This window comes from Lates calcarifer, linkage group LG15 (genome assembly GCF_001640805.2).
Source record: "Lates calcarifer isolate ASB-BC8 linkage group LG15, TLL_Latcal_v3, whole genome shotgun sequence".
In the NCBI taxonomy this organism is placed as follows: Eukaryota; Metazoa; Chordata; class Actinopteri; family Centropomidae; genus Lates; species Lates calcarifer.
This window is the reverse complement of record NC_066847.1, coordinates 11,399,250-11,417,150: the sequence shown is the minus strand read 5'-3', so window position 1 is coordinate 11,417,150 and position 17,901 is coordinate 11,399,250. Positions and strand designations below refer to the sequence as shown.

Genomic DNA, 17,901 nt, shown 5'->3' with positions numbered 1-17,901 from the left:
CATCTGCACACATATACAGAGACACAATTCCTGCTCAGAAGTGGCTGGTCTCTTGGGTGCATTTATCTGAGCTCCAAATTGGTGGAGCATGTCTGGCTTCAAGTGTTTCAACTGTGATTAAACAGTTATGAGAAAACACAGCCATGTTTTTATCATTCAAATGTATCTTCTGCACAGCAACTACATCCCACCAGTAAGTCAACAGTCATATTTCATCTATGCAGGATAAAGAAACTTTAACAATTAGTGTTGATGTAGCCACAATGGCAAGTCCATAATGCTTTGTACCTCCCCGACAAAGTGTCCCTGCTGCAGATGCTGCCAGCTCAGGGCTGTTTCCGACAATGAGTAGATCATTACTACCGATCAGTGTGACCTAGTACAATGGAGCATTCTTATGTTGGATTGTGCAACTAAGAAAGCGGCTCTGAGAGTTATTATAGCTTAGTCAGGGCCCATAGTGTGTATGTGTGTGTGTGTGTGAGAGAGAGAGAGAGAGGCAGTGGGAGTGTATGGCTTATGCGTGTGAAAAAGAGAGAGAGGGGGAGAGTGAGAGAGAGTTGTGTAATCTGTCCATTTTGTGTCTCCCCTGTCTCCCCCCTTTCTCTCTTTCTCACCCTCTGGCCCCCTGACTGCCAGGCGTCACACCAGTTTATAATAAGGACCCAGAAACGGAAAAAAAAAAAGTTGTCGAGTGAACGGGACTGAAAGAGAGAGAGAGAGAGAGAGAGAGAGAGAAAACGGAACCCTTCCCACTCTCCAAAAATCACGGGGAGTGACTGTGACAGGAGGAAGGGGACAGAAAGAGAGAGAGAGAGAGAGAGAGCAGCGGGAGAAGAAGAAGAAGAAGAAGCCCTCTCAGGACTTCATCACATGTCTTTAAGGACTGCACGGGTCGGAACGGACTAATAAACTGGACCGATAATCGATAGCTGTGATCAGCAGCGGAGTGAGAACTGTTGTGGGAGACTCTCTGGAGGAGCATGCGGCTCGGTTTCTTATTCAGGTAAAAACTTTAAAGCTTACAGCTGCAACCTGTTGCCTCTCTGCTTGTGCACCGCATTGAAGAAGTGTGGGGGGTTGCATCTTCCTTAGGAACGAACAGGGTGTTTACGTTGACTTGTGGTTGAGATTTAAAAAGGAAATGGGGGTAAAAAAGTTGTTTTGTTTTGTGGCGAAGTTTTGGCTTTTACGCACGACGCCCTCTCGTTGCGCGCTGACTGGGCGCCGTGCGAGGATATATGATAGGAATTTACCCGAAGGCATCTGGGTTTAGGTTAGAGCTCTCTCTCTCTCTTTCGCTTTCCTTCACCTCAGGGCGGATTTTTGTGAGATTTCCCCCCGCTGCATATCCCTCTCTCTCTCTCTCTCTCTCTCTCTCTCTCTCTCTCTCTCTCTCTCTCCCTCTCTCTTTCCCTGTCCCCGCGGCTCCGAGTTTATTCTACAATGTGCCACTGTAGCGGGCAGGGAAACGTGGACCCGGGTAGGGGGTCGTTACTTCGGCCTGAGCGGCTCTGTTGTGTCGGACTGTGCGGGACCTTTGTCTGTGTTTTTCGGGGGTAATTGTGTAGTCTGGTGTGGGGAAGCTTCCAGAGACCACGGCGGTGCACCACACTGGGAAGAAGGGACCAATTACTCTGAGTGCATGTGGCTTGCGGACTGGTGATTGCGGTGATGGCTTGGTTCTCGTGGTGACCGCTGAAAATGTCCATCTTAGCAAGTGGTTTAGTATCGTGTTCAGGCTATTTTCTTGGCAGACGCAGAGATGGTATTCCACTTGTTTCCAGTACACTTGTCTCAACTGTTTAGTGGAGAAACAGCTGATGTAGGAAATTTTCTCGAAACAAGTTGATTTCCTGTTGCAAGCAAGTGGCATCTTTTTTTCACATTCTCATGGGAAAAATAAGACTTTAAGGGCTCAACAAGTGATTACATGATTGTTTCAGATGGACAGCCAGCCACTGCACACTCCTCAGTGGCTTCCTAAAGTAGTTTCATGTCAGATTTAAGGACTCAAACCCAAATTAAAGGACAAATTCAACACCATCCCAAACCATAAACCACCTCCCTTGAACCTCAGACCTCAAATAAAAAGTACCTCACAGCACAAGATGATTTTGGATGTTGTGACTGATTGCGCCTGCGAGTGTGGTTGTGTATGTGTGTGCTAAACCCACATCCTCAGGGTGTGTGCAGTCACAGAGAGAGGCATGCAGAGGGAAAACATGCTTGCTGTTTAAACCCATTAGTTTGTTAGCGCCTCCCAGGCTTCCCCCAGATTGATTGAGATGTTTGCCCGTGAACCCTGAAGGGAAAAAGAAACTTTTGTTCACCCCCCTCGCCGAGCCCACACGGCCACCTGTAGTGGGGAAGAAAGTGGCATAAGTGGTTGCTAAAGTACAGTTAGGTCACTGGAACATTTTGATAGGGTGTTCACTCAACACATTTAACTCTGTACATTTAGAGAAAAGGTTCCAATCACTGGACGGAGAATAATGAGAGTCTGTGTGAGTTCACGCAGCATATACCAATTTAACCTTTAGATCATGGAACAGTTGTGTCCTTTATGAAAGAGCTCATTCAACCTGCTGATATTTAACATCCAGTATATCTGCCACTTCTTTAACCCTCTCTTCTTCATCCCTCCAGGCTCTATGTGCTGTGGGGCTTTGTGGTGGTCACGACCTCTGTGACCAAGGCTGCCAAGAGGAAGGTGAGTCATTAGCTCATCATAATTCACAGACAATGGCATCACTATAGAGGGGTGAAAGGTGATTGCAATTAAAGGAGAGGTTCACATTTTTTCAAGTCTGCCTTAAAACAATACCCACATGCTTTGAGTTATTGCTCACTGTTATTGTTTCTCCTGTCTATACTAGCTGCAAAGAGTTATTCGTAACGTGAGTCAAATGTACGAGATCAGGTCGTTGTTCTGTGCTTAAATGCTGCCAAAATTAAAATTGAGCTTTACCAGTCAGAGTCGAGTGGGTGTCTTCCAAAGTTACAGTCCGTTTCATGTGAAATTCCCCCCGTTATGTTCCATCCACAACAGCTTAGCAAGGAATTTGCTGTCAGGGAAAACACAGAGAGAATTTCAAACTAAAAAGATTGTGACTCTGGTTAATATCCACTTGATTTGACCAGCTCAGACTGCTCAATCCTCACGTTAACTTCATCACCTACATGTTATAGATAACTTCATCTTTCTATTAGTTAAGATAAACAGCCCTGTTTTCAGCAATGACAATGCATTTATCAGATAATCAAGTTAAGTTTTTAAATTATTTAGCTAAAAAGCAACTATAATTATTGTTTTTAATAACAATGTATTAAATGATAAAGTGAAAACAAGGTGATAATGTGAACAGGGTTGCGTTTAATGATGAACTGACAGAGAATTATCATGTGAATCTGCAGCTCCCCTCAGCCTTACAGAGCTTTATGGAGTCTCAGCTCATTGTTTAGCTGTCCGACCCGCAACTGTTTTGTCTCACTCTCACCACTTGCTCCCATAGTGTTGTTTCATGACGCAGCAGGCAGCTGACAGCAGACACACACAGTTAGTGACCAGCTGGTGAACATAGCGGAGCATTTAGCTGCTAAAGAACCAAATAGTTTTTCTCAGGAGCTGGTGGAGACTAAAATCAGAGCAAAAAAAGAGTGAATACTGGACTTACATTCACCGGAAACACTGCTCCAATTTACTGATAACGTTGCCACATCCTACTTGATGTGTAGATAAACAACTGTTTGTAAACAAATTCACTTTATCAACTTGAACAGGTGATGATACGTCAATGTCAGTTTGTTTCTGCTGCCCCCAAGAGGCCAAAACATCAGCTATTGCTAGTTAAAGAAGATGAACATGGTTCTCACACACGATATTCCAGTTCACCAGATGGACCCTGCTGTACATGTACAGTCTGTGTTGAAATAAATATATCCTGCTGCATAAAGTTGCTCTTAATACCAAAGAAGAAGAAGGAGAGGAGGAAGAGTATTGTGTTAATAGAGGACCCAGAATTCACAGCTACAGCCCTGACTGCTTCAGGCCCGGTGGTACAGTGTCACAGGAGTTTCACCAGTAGCTCCAGAGGTCGTCTGTGGCTGCTGCAGGGTCACTGCACGGAGCTCATTAATGGTCCCAGTTATGTGGCAGCTGTGTGTTTGATGTCACTCATTACGACAGACTACACCTCCCCTCCACACACACACACACACACACACACACACACACACACACACACACAGTCATTACGCCTGTCTGCCTCGGCCCCCCCATCTCTCTCACCCCTTTCTCTTTCCTTTTCTCCCACCCTCCCGCCATTTTACCTCATACAGACGTAGGAACTCTTTTAATCTGGCAGTGAACTGGACAGTACAGTATCAGAGCGCAGAAACACACACACACACACACACACACTCCACTTACACCTGTCCTCTCCCTTCCATCTACAAACACTTTGTACAGTATGTTTGCTTGCACATTTCTGCCCATGTACACACACACACATTTACACACCCAGAGAGAGAGGAGAGAAGTGGAGCGCAGATTTATGTATTGGTTCTTTCTGAATGGAAACTTTTGTTCAGCTCTCATGTTTGCCGGTCTGCCAACCAGGCCAATGCTTCAGTTATGAAATGAGAAACATTTATCTACAACCACAGAGGAAGACATGAAAGCCCGACCTGGCACCCGCATACATACACTCACACACATGTATATACAAACACAAACGCGGAGCCAGATTAGCCCTGATTATGTCGTCTCTGCACTGCGTTCATATGACACCGACTCCAATGAATTTATCCATCTTCTCATAAGCTGCTGGCAGGTGACCGAGTCTCTTCTAAGCCTGAGTGAACTATGGAGAGTTCAGGATTTAAATTTTGGCCTCGGAGGAAGGAAACTCACGAGACTACAGCTCATCAGCGGACTCAGTTACTGTGAAGAAATAAGTCCTTCCAGAGATTTAAGATTTTGCAATGGCAACAGTTTTGCGAAGTTAAGTACTTCTTTAAAATATTGCCAAGACTTGCAGTTTTGACCATTTTTTTTTTTTTTTTACAGCAGAGTTCAGGTTACAGTCAGTAGTAATACGCTTTCTTAACCTGGCAAACCTTTTTTCAGCTGACATAATAATTGTCCTTAAGTCTTCATTCAGTCGTAACGCTGGAAAACAGTACGGAAAGTACAGAAAACTGACTTTTGAATTCAACATGTTTACAAAATGCAGTACAACTTCTAATATATAACTACATAATATATAATATAACTACTAATATTAAGAACTTATTAACTCAGAAGAACTGTAGCTAGCCAAACTTTTTTGTGCCTGGACTGTTCAATAAGTAAATAAAATAAAATTAATCAAAAACCTTTAGGGGTCAGGGGTGACAGGGACGGATGGGGAACAATGCAGCACAGATATACTCCAAAAATGTCAAGGTAATAACCACAAAATACCCTGTAATAAGTTGAAATATTAGTATAAAATATTAGAGCTGAAACAACTGGGCAGTTGTTGGTAAATTAATCAGCAACCATTAAATGTTTAAGTAATTTCTCGAGCAGAAATCAACTTTTTTCAGCCTCTAAAACATGAATACTTATATTTATATGGCAGTGAACTGAAAATCTTTTTTGGACTGCTGGTTGGACAAAACAAGAAATGGGCATGAGCACTGGGAGCTTGTGATGGGCATTTTGTTAGACAGATGCTGACATTTTATTGGCCAATGATTAATCAATTAATCACAAAAATAATCAGTTTATTTTATTTTTTAGTTTATTTTTGCAAAATCACAACTCAGGTATTGTTCTCTCTCTCTCTCTCTCTCTCTCTCTCTCTCTCTCTCTCTGTGTGTCTCAGGTGGCAGGCCGGCGGTCCAGACAGGTGATTGAGGCAGAGCCTGTGGAGGGGGTGTGGACTGTTTGGGGGGAGTGGTCAGAATGCTCTCAGACCTGCGGCGTGGGCGTCTCACAGAGGAGCAGGAAGTGTTTACCCCCTCCACCTCCACAGTCCCCTCCCCTCTCCCACTCCCCACCTAACTGGGCAGGGTATCTGCCCAGAGGCATCGGAGGTCCCGTCATCTCACCTGCTCGCCCCTACTACCCTCCGCATTACCCCGGGCAACACCCGCCTTATCACTCCCCGTCAATCTCCACCAATCACAACCCAGGATTGTCTCTGTATCGAAATACCCCTGCAGGAGGAGGAGGAGGAGGAGGAGGAGGAGGAGGAGGCGCTCCTGTTCCTGGACAGGCCAATCCATCTTCTCCTTTTTACCAACCAGAATTCTCTCCAAACAATGAGGACCTTGTGTCTGTTTATCGATCGCCCTATCGCCCTCCCTCTCATGGCTATAACCAGCCGGCAAGGATCATCAGGAGGCCGTCCAGTCCAGGAGCAGTGAGGGGTGGAGGAGGGGGGAGCAGAAGGTCGGTCTCCACCAATCGGGAGGGTTTGCCGGCGAGAAGGTGAGACTGGCCAATCAGAATGCAAATAACCCGACTTAAGTTTATCATAGATGTGATGGTAGATGAATAATAAGAAATGCCAGTGATTTGTTTGATCTCATTCATTTAGCAGCTGTTCCAGAGCTTTCAGTCTTGTCACATGATCTTCCTCAGTAGATGGAGTTTCCCAGTTGTGATGAGTGTAGATTTTCAGTTTTCTGTTTGGTGAACATTGATGAGAAGTCCTTAAAAAAATCTACATTTCCATGATAAATGGATTACATCTGCTACATCTACATCTGCTGAGAAACATCATGTGATTTCATTGCAAGCTTCAGAGCAGCTACCAGTCGACTGTGTGGCGACATTGTTCATGTCAACTGCTGTTGACATGTTGAACTTTCAGTCTCAACCGTTATGCGTCTGTTAGAAAGTGTTTATTTTAACAGCCTCAAAAATCCAGTATCAGTTGGGCTCCTCAGTTCCACTTAATGGAGGCGTTTACATTTGCTTTGCTCAGCACCCTGAGCTCACTCTTTCCAAGAAAATGTCTCTAGCACACAGGAAGCAAGTTTTGCATCACTGGCAGTAGCAACGGTGGTTTGTTTAGGAAAAAATAAGAAGAACTTTGTCACAGGACGAGCAGCATCTGAGCAGACAAAGAAAAGACTTGTACCTCGTCACAAAATACCAGGAAAAAAGTACTTGAACTTGTAACACAGAAACAGCGGAGAGTTATCAACAAAGACTGAGTCCTTGAAGCACCGGTTCATGTACATGCTTAGGATTCATTCAGGTGCTATTAGTTAAAGTGCTGACGTTGTTTAGGCATCAGAGAGTATTTGTTATGATGTTTTGAGTATTGGGAGTTGGAGTCTGTGCCTCTGGTATCTGTTGTGTTATTGCATCATTACTTCTGGTTTTCATCACTCAAACAGGCACTACTGTACGTTACTCTGCCCGCTCATGTCGGGTATAATTATGCTGGGCAGCTAACATGAGCTGTATCTGAACTTTCACTGCTTTTGGCTCTCTCTGTTCCTCTATAACACTTTATCTAAATGAAATATTCTTTGTTTGTTTTTGTTTTTTTTCCCCCTCTTTCTTTCGTTTCGGCTCGCAGGTCCTCCCCAATTCGTCCGGGTCAGTTCGGGTATGGCAAGGTCCCCTTCTCTTTACCTCTGCACCGCCCAAACCGCCAGGCTCGCCACACGGCTAACGGCACTGACACTGCAACGCAGGCGCCTGGACTAGCTGTGAGTGAAGATGAGGCAGAGAACAACAGGAGAGAGGAAGAAGAGAGGGGCAGTGATGGAGAAGACAGGGAGGTGGCAGGGAGAGAGGAGGAGGAGAAGAGGAAGGTAGAGCAGGAGAGCTCAGAGCCACCTGCTGCCGAGGAGGCGCCTGCAACCAAGCCACCACACCGCCACGTTGACAGACCCTCGTACACCCACACGGAGCACGTGAGGGGGAGAGTCCCATCCTCCCACTCCTTCTCACGCCCCTCGTCTCCGTCTCTATCTAACCGCCACCGCTTTGACTGGCACTCTGTCACTGCTCCACCTCCCCCCGTCTCCCCTCTCTCACGCCCGAACTCCCCCGCCGTGGCCTCGCCTTTCTCCCCTCCTCTCCACCGCTCCGTCCCCGTGCACAGAGACAGGGATCTCCACCCAGGCTTCAGCCCGCAGGCCCCACCCGCCGGCAACATCTACCCTCTACAGCACCACCACGTCCCGCACCTGGGGGTCGAATCAGGCAGGGACGGAGGCAGAGGAGCTCCTCAGGTCTTCAGATGCTCTGGCCCAGAGAAGGAGTACCGCAGGTGCTTCTCACAGGTAAAATCTTCACCCATTAACCCCAGTAACAAAAGGAATATTCCACCTAATTTACAGTCCTCACACCCTCTTAATAGCCTCAGTAATTCACTTCAGCTGACCGAACACTCACCTCTGCTGTATTCAGCTGCCTCTGTATATAGCCTGCAGTTGATTTATATGCACGCCATGTGTTGAAGGGAGAAGTTAGGCAGCCGTAAACTGAGGAGTTGAAGGTCAGCAGGGTGTATTTGATAGGCAGATCATTCCCCAGCTACAACACTAGCTGGTTGTGTATGAGCACTCGGATGGAAACGGTCCGCTAGTGCCTCCTCTACTGCAAAGCATGTGTGTATTCTGCGTCGCAACCAGAATACACACCTCAGTTGTGAAGCTATACACGTGATTGTCCGCATGTGTCCGTGTTCAGTATCTCTGCGAGTGATGACACACATGTGTGAGTATGAATACGTGCCAGGACCTCAGTGTTTGCGTGCGTTGTTGTATGCAGAAGTGTGTGTGTGTGTGTATCAGTACAACAGTGTGTAATGATGTAACATCCGTGTCCTGGCCCAGAGCCCACGGTGATGATTGGGGTTGCGACCTGCTCCATACCTCTTAGTGCAGCACAGTGAGAGCATTATCAGTAGCAAAATGTGCGTGCGTGTTGCCAAGATGAGCAGCCTGAGACACAGATGCATCAGTTCGCATCAGATGGGCCAACTCACCCTCAACACACAGGTGAGAAACTGAGGTTGACCTCGCTGTAACTCAGGTTTCACTGACACAGGAATGCCACGCTTGATTTCACTCAATTAAATGTGAGATTGAGAGCGAATATGGTGGGCAGAGTGTCTCTCTCAGAGTTCGTATCCACTACTTAATTCACATAATATATTGGTAATAAACTGTGTCATATTGTGGAACATTTTAAAGCCATTTTTGAGACCGCTCTCCATTGTTAATCAATTTGTCGGGCTGCACCTGTCCTGGCAAATACGTGCGACACATTTCACATGTTAATCAAAATCAGATGCATCAGCCCAGCATACTTGGCTAGCTTGCGCATTTTCCACCTTGTGCAGTGGCTGCTTTAAATTATCTGTATGCTTTGCCGCAACCTTCCACGATCTTTGCCATTTTTTAAACATCAATCAATCAACTCTCTCATCCCTGGAGATCAGGAAGGAGACACAATTTATGGAAAGTCACAAAATTCAGCTTGAATTCAACAGCTGCATCTTTATGTAGCCAAAAGTTGACTAATAAAAAAATTGATCTATGGTTTCTATGAAGTTATGCAGGATGTGGGATTGAATTAGACAGACAAGACTGATAATAGACAAGATAGATATTGTTTTGATATTTTCGTTTGTCATAGTGTTGCATATTTTCAGACAATAATTGAATCTGCGTGTGTGGACAAACCACCAGACGACATGATAAACATCTCTCTTGGGCCCATCAGAGTGATATATATATTTAAAACCCACCAAAATGCAGTGATGGGAAGTTTCAGTCAGGCTCGGGTTTCATGTAAAATTGATCAGTTGTGACTGAGATATCGCTTGTGATAGATGGAGGGAACACAGGCATGACATAACCAGAGGGAAACTGATCCATAGTCCCCTTTAAGATATGATCATGAGGACAAAAATACCCAGAAGCACATGTGACCGGGTTATTTACACCAGCAGCAGGCTGCTCTTAGCTGGTCTGTCTTAAGTGAGAGCATAGAGGGAGTCGATAAGATTGACGTTAACAAATCCCACACACACACACAGGGACACTTACAAACATATGCATTTCCACTCTCACACATCGCGTCTACAGCCGGCTCTCATTGAGTGGAAGTAGACACTTGAATCTGGGGCCAGGTTGGCACTCTGGGGCTCTTGACTTTTTTTCCCCCTTTAGATAATTTGGCAGCCGCTCTCGTTGTCTTTCATCCCCCCTCTCTTTCTGTCTCTGCCTGACTTTGTGTGATAGCCCCCATGTTAAAACAGATTTAGTAGCTGGCAGAGTACATGGCCTCTGTGTGCCAGCAGCGCTAATAGCAGTCCTGTGATGGCTGAGCCTGACTCATTGGGTTACATATTTACCCAACATTAGCCTCGGCTTTAGCCTTGTTTGCTCCTGCAGTAGACTGTTGGTCCACATTTTTATATGTTTTATCATTCCTTAACCATAGGTTTAAAGTGCTGATGAATGCAGCGAGTTGCCCAGGCTTGTATGTACTGTATATAATTGTGTGGTGTGTGTTTGTGTGTGATTGAGGGAGTGAGCCAGACTGAGTGTGACACATCCTATTATCTATTAGGTGTGTTTGTCATAACACAGCGTGCCTGAGGCCCATCACAAGTGTGATTGGCTGTGTGTATGTGTGTGTTTTCACTGTTGCGTAGAAGCAAGTGGGGAACCAAGAGAGGGACAGAGGAAATGAGAAGGGCAAAAGGGAAAGAGTGTGTGTGTGTGTGTGTTTGAGAGTGTGTGTGTAAGAGGAGTGTGGCAAAGGAAGTGACGCAGTTAAGTAGTAGTGAAAGAGAGTACTGTTTTTAGAAAATCTGCACACAGTGGTGGGAGGGTGAGCTAGGGGGCAAGGGGACAGAAAAGGTAGGGATGTGGGGAGGGAGAGAGGAAAAGAAGAAATAGAGATGAAGGGTGGTGTGGATGAGTGTTAAGGTGCGTAGGAAAGGACATAGAGAGTCATGTTGGTGAAGGAGGCAGAGGGGGTGAGGGGATGGTCAGCAGCAGCAAGAGGGAGCGAGATGGAGAGAAAAAGAAATCCTGCAGGAAAACAAGAGGAAGTTTGTGTCAGAGGAAGAGAGGGATTCATGGAAAAGCGTGTGTGTGTATTTGTGTGTGACAGAGTTTGTATATGTGTGTTGGTGTGTGTGTGTGTGCGTGTGTGTGAGAGAGAGAGTGAGTGCAGAGTGTAACCAGAGGAGAAGTTATTCTGTCAGAGGGAGAGGGGAGGAAAAGGTGGAATTTGAGAAGAAGCCGCCTGCAACAAAAAAAAAGAAGAGGAAGAGACACACCAGCTTGAAGCAGACTTTTCACAGAAACACACTCTTCTCTTCTTGTCCTTTACTTTCAACCTTTCAAGTCTTTCACCCCCAAATTTTGATGAATCTTTAAGCGTTCCCTTGCCTTCCTTCCTCTTTCTGTCCTCCTCTTTAGAATAAATATTTACCTAGAGTCACTAACAGTGCGTGCCTCTGCAAGTGAGAGGGGAGATCAGGAGCATGTGGATTTAAGATGTATGCAGGGAGCAGTTCACCACATGGCCTAATCAGATCGATACCGGGGCAGTGGAGACATGAACATAATGTCTTCTTACTGTCCATCTGCCAAGATTCAGATGAGAGAACTCTGAGTTGATAGAAATGTTGATAAATTCATGCAAACTTTTTCCTCACAGGCTACATATGGTCCTAAGGCTGCAACTCATAATCATTTTCTGTATCATTTATTCTGTCAGTTATTTTTATCATTCATTTTTTTAAAATAGAACCCAAAGGTGACTCCTTTAAATGTCCAAAACCATAAAATATACAGTTTACATTGATTTATGACAGAAAAGCAGCAAATCCTTAAAGTGCAGAAGCTGCAGTCAGAGAATGATCTGCTTTTTTTTCACCATTTTTCACCATTTTTGGGAGAAAAACGAGTGCAGTGATTAATCAGTGACCAAAATAGTTGATCGATTAATCATCTAATTGTTTCAGCTGTAATACGTCCTGCCCTGTAAGATGGTGGAGGTTGCTGGGGCTCTATGCAGCCTGAGAGGAAAACTTCAGCGACTACTCAGGGGTGAAAAAAGTACTTCCACAACACTTTTAGTAAATACACAAATGCAACACTATTCATCATAAAGTATCAGGTCTATATCAAGAAAACTAAACATGATTTTAAGTTTTATAAGTGCAACTGATTTCACTGTAACTTGTTATTTTTATCGAGTTATTTAACATATTTAATGCAGGCTTTGGCATCCAGATTTTACTGATCACTCACAACTACATAGACACAAGAAACGTCATTGATCTCGCTCCAGTGGCTGAAACCTGAGGAGTTTATGTTGTACCAACCAGACACACTTAACGTGGCTTCAGGCTTCTGCAGTGAGAGTCAGATTACCTAATCGCTTTCTGTCATTACACAGCTGTTGTTACACAGGAAATATATTATTACAACGATCATCACAGAGCCACTCTCCTCAGCTCTAATGATTGTGTGCAGGCCGTGCCACGCTTAATGTTGTTCTCATGAAGTGACTAACAACCCCAGATGTGTTGGATTGTGGCAAACACTTGACCACATGCACTCACTCAGACCGACCTGCACTTTCTTTGCTTTAGCACTTTAACAAGCAGAGGTATCTGCTCTGCTTTTCAACAAAAAACAGGTACGTCTGCTTGTTAAAGTCAGTTTATATTGGCTCCTGTGTGCTCAAATCTTTCTTTCATGTTTCTTTTCATCCCTTATGGCCTTTCGTTCCACCCTTGTCATTTTTCACTATGTTCTTTTTTTAGAATTTAATCTTTATTTAACATTTTGGGAAATACCCTTATTCACTTTTTTGCTAAGAGTCAGACACCAATACCGTTCTCATGTCTGCACAGTAACTTTTAAACTACCACCAGCTGCCAGTTATCATAACTTAGCACAAAGACAGGAAATAGGAGGTAGCCTGGCTCTGTATTTAGTAATAAAATCTGCCTAACAACCGCTTTAATGTTCAGTAATTAATATATTTTTATACTGTTTGTGTAATCTCTACAAAAGCTAAAGAGTAAAAACGGTGATGACAAGACTCTAAAAGATAGTCTGCCACATAATTCCCCGTAGAACCAAAACATGCAGTTTTTACATTTAAGTTTTTGTGCAAATTCAATGAACAACATATAACATGTTAATCATTTGAGCTTTAGAGGTGCTGGCAGGGGGATTTTATTAACTTTGGACAGAACCAGGCTAGCTCATTCCCCCTGTCTATGTGCCCAAAATGTGCCCAACTGTTCCTTTAACCAGGAAAGCCTGATTTAGATTAAATATCTCTCAGAGGAGTCTGTTTCAATAGTGTCCTGGCCAAGATAGGCAGCCATAACACAGAGTTAGAGATAAAGAACAGAAGACAGATAAAATAAGATCAGGACTAAACATAAATGCAGTTATAGAGTAATGAACACAATTTCTCATACAATCATATAAAAGATTTCATCCTGCAAACAACCAGCAAGCTTTCTAAAACCATAAAAATAAATGAGACCAAACTAAAATGCTCCAAAACATCAGCAGCCAGGAGATAGAGCAGACAGTTCTGCAGAAGTGATTTGAATTCATAGAGAGAAACCACATTTTTCAATTTTAAATCCAGTTGCAGGTTCCAGGCAGAGGAAGCAGCGTTTGCACAGTAAAATCTCTTTGACGTAGTTCAGTGTGGAGATTGGGATCTGTCAGTAAAAATGAGTCGTGGGAACAAAAAGCAAAGCTGTTCACACTTCCTCATTCTCCCTCTCACTCTCACTGATGTGTTATTATAAAAGTATGTGTTCAATCCAGAGTCATCACAAGAAGAAACACTCTGGTTTCGTAGAAATGTGATGTGGGTTTGTAGAGCTGCTACATGGAAAGTGGAACATGGAAATATTGTCACTTTACTGCCTTCAAGCGAAGTTCTGGTTTCATTTATTGATCTTGTGGTTACAGTGTTTTCTTCTCTCATTTCTTTTCTGTTCTTTTCTTTTCCTTCATATTCTTTTCTTGTCTTCGCCTCGAATGGTTGAGCTGTTTTGAGGCTCGAACTCAGTTGTCTCCCCGAAAACAAGAGCAAAGTTATTTCTCAGTTCATTTCGCGCAGCACAGGGGCCTCCTCCTCCTCCCTTGCTCGTTCCCTGTCGTTGATAGATGAGCGGTGTTTCCTCCGGAGGACTCCTGACTTCACCTCAGGGTCATGGCTGAGGGCTGGGTGTTGCCCCGTGAAGCACCGACACGCGGCCTCGGTCACAAGATTAGTCGGAGGATGTTAATCGCTGAGGACAAACACATACATGCATTAACATATGTCATGGATTTGTGTGCATGCATACAGGCATTAGTCTTGCCATGTGGAGCATGTTGATTTATGGCTGCAGGGGCCAGTGGTCAGTTGTTTTGTCTGTGTAACACTGCAGTAATGCTTCAGGAATGACCGGCCAGCCTTAACCTGCATGTGGTATTGAGGCAATGTGTCCAGCTGTGCAGGCGCAGACTTACACGGAGAACGACAAGATGCAAGATGTGTCAACTGTGCTTTCCCCCACAGAAACGCAGTTGTGCTGGAAAGTTCCCTTTCTCCACAAAATGTGTTCCTCCTCAAAACTCATCAGTCTTGTCTCGGTTGGTGTTTGTGTTTCACGTATGAGTGTTATGTGTGATCAGGGCCTTGACTTGTGTGTGTATGTGCGTGTGTGTGAGTGCAGAACAAAGTCTTAAGCCCTCAGGCAGTCACGCCCCCCCCATCCCACGCCACCGCACCACACCGCTCTCCTCCTCCCCCTTCACATGCTCCTATATATTGCACACAGACTTTCTCCCTCCTCCCTCCTCCCTGGCAGTGAAACACAAGTTTCACAGCTCCTGTACAAAAACACAGACTGTCGCTCTTTCACCAGCTGTATTCACTTTTCTTTCACCTGCTCTCTGCTCTGTCTTTCACTCTTTCACCCTGCCCAGTAGCAGCCAGCTTTAACATCTTTCTTTTATGTTTACTTACACGAGTACATCTGTGGCTTTAAGTTGCCCCTCTTCAGGTACTTTATTATTAGTATTTAAGGAATGAGTTGTGATAGTCTGAGTGAGTGAAGGGAAATCCTGGTTTTGGTCTTAGTTGAAACATGGGAACCCGAGGAGACGTCACTGACAAATCAAACAAACACAGATCTTAACCAAACTCTCAGGTTACCTAGATTTATTTACTTCTTAGATCAGTCTTCCTGTGCAATGAGGGGTTATTACCAACTTTGTGTTTATGCTCACTTTCAGTTTTACCTCAGAAGTGGTTTAGGTAATCTGGCTAAACTATGGGCTTGTTTACATCCTGTCTGATTGTCTGACTGTTTCTTGCCCTGTGTCACTTCACTGTGCAAATGCAATCACAGTGTTCACAGACCTCGAGTGTTGTCATAACTGACTGATTGCCATGTGGAGTGTAAATGACTGACAGAACCACAATAACAAGACCCACATAGGAGGAGACTGTAATTTTCATTGAGGCAATATTAGCCACAAATAATTAATTTAAACCAGGAACTACCTGATCAAAGAACAAATACAAGACTCCAACAAAAGAAACACAAGCAGCCAATAGAATAAAATTGGCAAAATTTGAATTTAAATCAGCATCTTTAAAAGAATAAGTAAACAGTATTACAAATTTGACCATTTACTTGATGCCAGGTTTCAATAATCTGAATTCAGTACTTAGCCCCTTCTATGAAAAGTCAAGACATAAGACACCTTGTCAGCCCAGTGAACCTGTGCACAAAGAAATGTGTAAATTCTCAGAAATGTGACATCCAGAAACCACAAGTGTTTTTCCAGTGTTATGAAGGCGTATTTACAGTAGATTTAATTGGTTGATACAGAGGTTAATATACCAGCATGAAACCTGGAAAGTTTAGAAACTCTATTTTTTTTTAATGTTGCTAAGTGAATGAATGGTTTTGACTGTGTTACAGGCGTTCTTGTGGTTGGAGTGTTTTGATTTCATCCACAGGCCCAGACCCATCCTCACCACATCTTTTAAGTATTTCACCTCTGTAAAAGCCATCGCTCTCCTTTCTCTCTGTCTTTGGCCCATTCAGAAGCTGCCACTCTCCCCTTTCTCTCCCTCCCTGTCACTCCACCCCTCCCCTGTCCTCCTGTTCACGCTCCCCTTGGTGCTTATGAGGAGACCCCCTCTCACCCTGAGCTCATGGTAAATGAGCGAACACTAGGGTTTACCAGCCTTTACAATAACACACGCATTCTCCTCCAGAACCATGAAACACCATTGAATAAGTCTTCTCCCTTCTGGTTTTACTCTCACTTCACCTCCCCTCCCTCCTCTTTTCATTCACCCCATTAGCCTCCCTCTGTTTTTACACACCCTAAACTCTTTTAGGAAGAGAATCCACTCGCCCTGCAGCATTCATACAATCACCAACGCATGAATGCACACACTTGACATTTTCTTGCATTCTTTCTTTTCATTTTACATCACCTCTTTGTCTTTTAAGGAGGCTCTTTCCCTCTCTTTCTGTTTTTACTGTACTCTAGCATCCCCCTGCTGCACACTCACCATCCGTGTGCATGTTTGGAGTCGTTGTCCAGTCGCTGTTTATGGTTTTACAAGCTGACACACACATGCACCGATATACAGAAACTGTCCAGTTTAAAATGGGGCCCAACATGTTTATGTCAAGCAGAAATATTTACAGCCATTACCAACCACATTTCTTACACACATCTGGGCAGATTTACATGGCTACTTGAAAACATCTTGTCACATGCGTGTGCTGACCTTCAAGCGCCTACATAATTCACATGTTCGACGGACGCAGCTCAAACACGCCCTCATACAAGAGGCTTAAAGCGGACCGTAACGTATCACCCATAAATAACTCAACATTAAGTCTGTTTCAGCGGTGTGAATCTGTGGCAGAGCGCACTGCATAAAGTTTGACGAGCTGGTTTCACACTTCACCAGAGCAGAAACAACAGATGATCCTCATGAGCACCCGGTGACAGGACGGCCACATGCATTCCTTCACACACAACATAGTCAAAGTGTGAAATTCAGCAAGGCCAATGTCAGTGAGTGCATGCTTTGACGTTTGATCCATGAGAGTCTTTTTAGTTACACTTTGTCGCAGAGGCGGGTTCACGTGGGAACTGTTGATCTGTGTGTGTGTGTGTGTGTGTGTGTGTGTGTGTGTGTGTGTGTGTGTGAGTGAGTGAGTGCATAAACTTGATTACTCCCTCGCTCTTGTCTCCCCAGATGAGTGACTAGGAACTTTCCAGCTGTTTGTGACAGCTGTGTGAGTGAAGAGAGGTCCAGAGGGAAAGAAAAAACAAAAGGAAAAGAGGAACGAATCAAAGACAGAGAGGAGGGAAAGACAAGAACATTGAGGAGCTGACAGAGATTAGAGCTGCAAGGAAATCTGAGAGCTCTGTGTGCGGCATGCGAGAGTGTGTGTTTGAAGCAGCTGTGTATATCAGAGGGGTGTAAACTCAGTGGGTTTTTGACCAGGCAGGATGGTTGTGGTTACCCAAAGTAATAATACCTGATGAAGCTGAGTGTGTGTGCAGTGTTGGAAGACATTTGCAGATCCTTCACTCAAGTATGGAAAAATACTTGAGTAATGGTCTTCTATTCAAACTGTAACTTCAGTAAAAAGTACATATTATGTATTATCAACAAAATGTACTTAAAGGAATAGTTTGACATTTTGGGAAATGTGCTTATTCACCACTCTCATATCTGTGTGTTGAATATAAAGCTTCAGTACTGTTAGCTTAGCTTAGTGCAAAGACTGGAAGCAGGAAGGGAAAGTTGATCTGGCTCTGGGGGCTTGTTTTACTACATTTGTGGTGCTTGGAAAA

General features: G+C 44.2%; 1 protein-coding gene across 2 annotated transcripts in view; it reads left to right on the top strand.

Annotated features, from left to right (window-relative positions):
- Positions 1 to 471: 471 nt before the first annotated feature.
- adamtsl4 (ADAMTS-like 4) overlaps positions 472 to 17,901 on the top strand; it is a 34,799-nt gene continuing 17,369 nt past the window's right edge. For both annotated transcript variants that reach the window (XM_018680429.2, XM_051075880.1), the window contains exons 1-4: positions 472 to 1,006; positions 2,650 to 2,713; positions 5,874 to 6,481; positions 7,584 to 8,295. In XM_018680429.2, the coding sequence (XP_018535945.1) occupies positions 984 to 1,006; positions 2,650 to 2,713; positions 5,874 to 6,481; positions 7,584 to 8,295 (1,407 nt within the window). In that variant the 5' untranslated portion in view covers positions 472 to 983. The remainder of the gene's footprint in view (positions 1,007 to 2,649; positions 2,714 to 5,873; positions 6,482 to 7,583; positions 8,296 to 17,901) is intronic.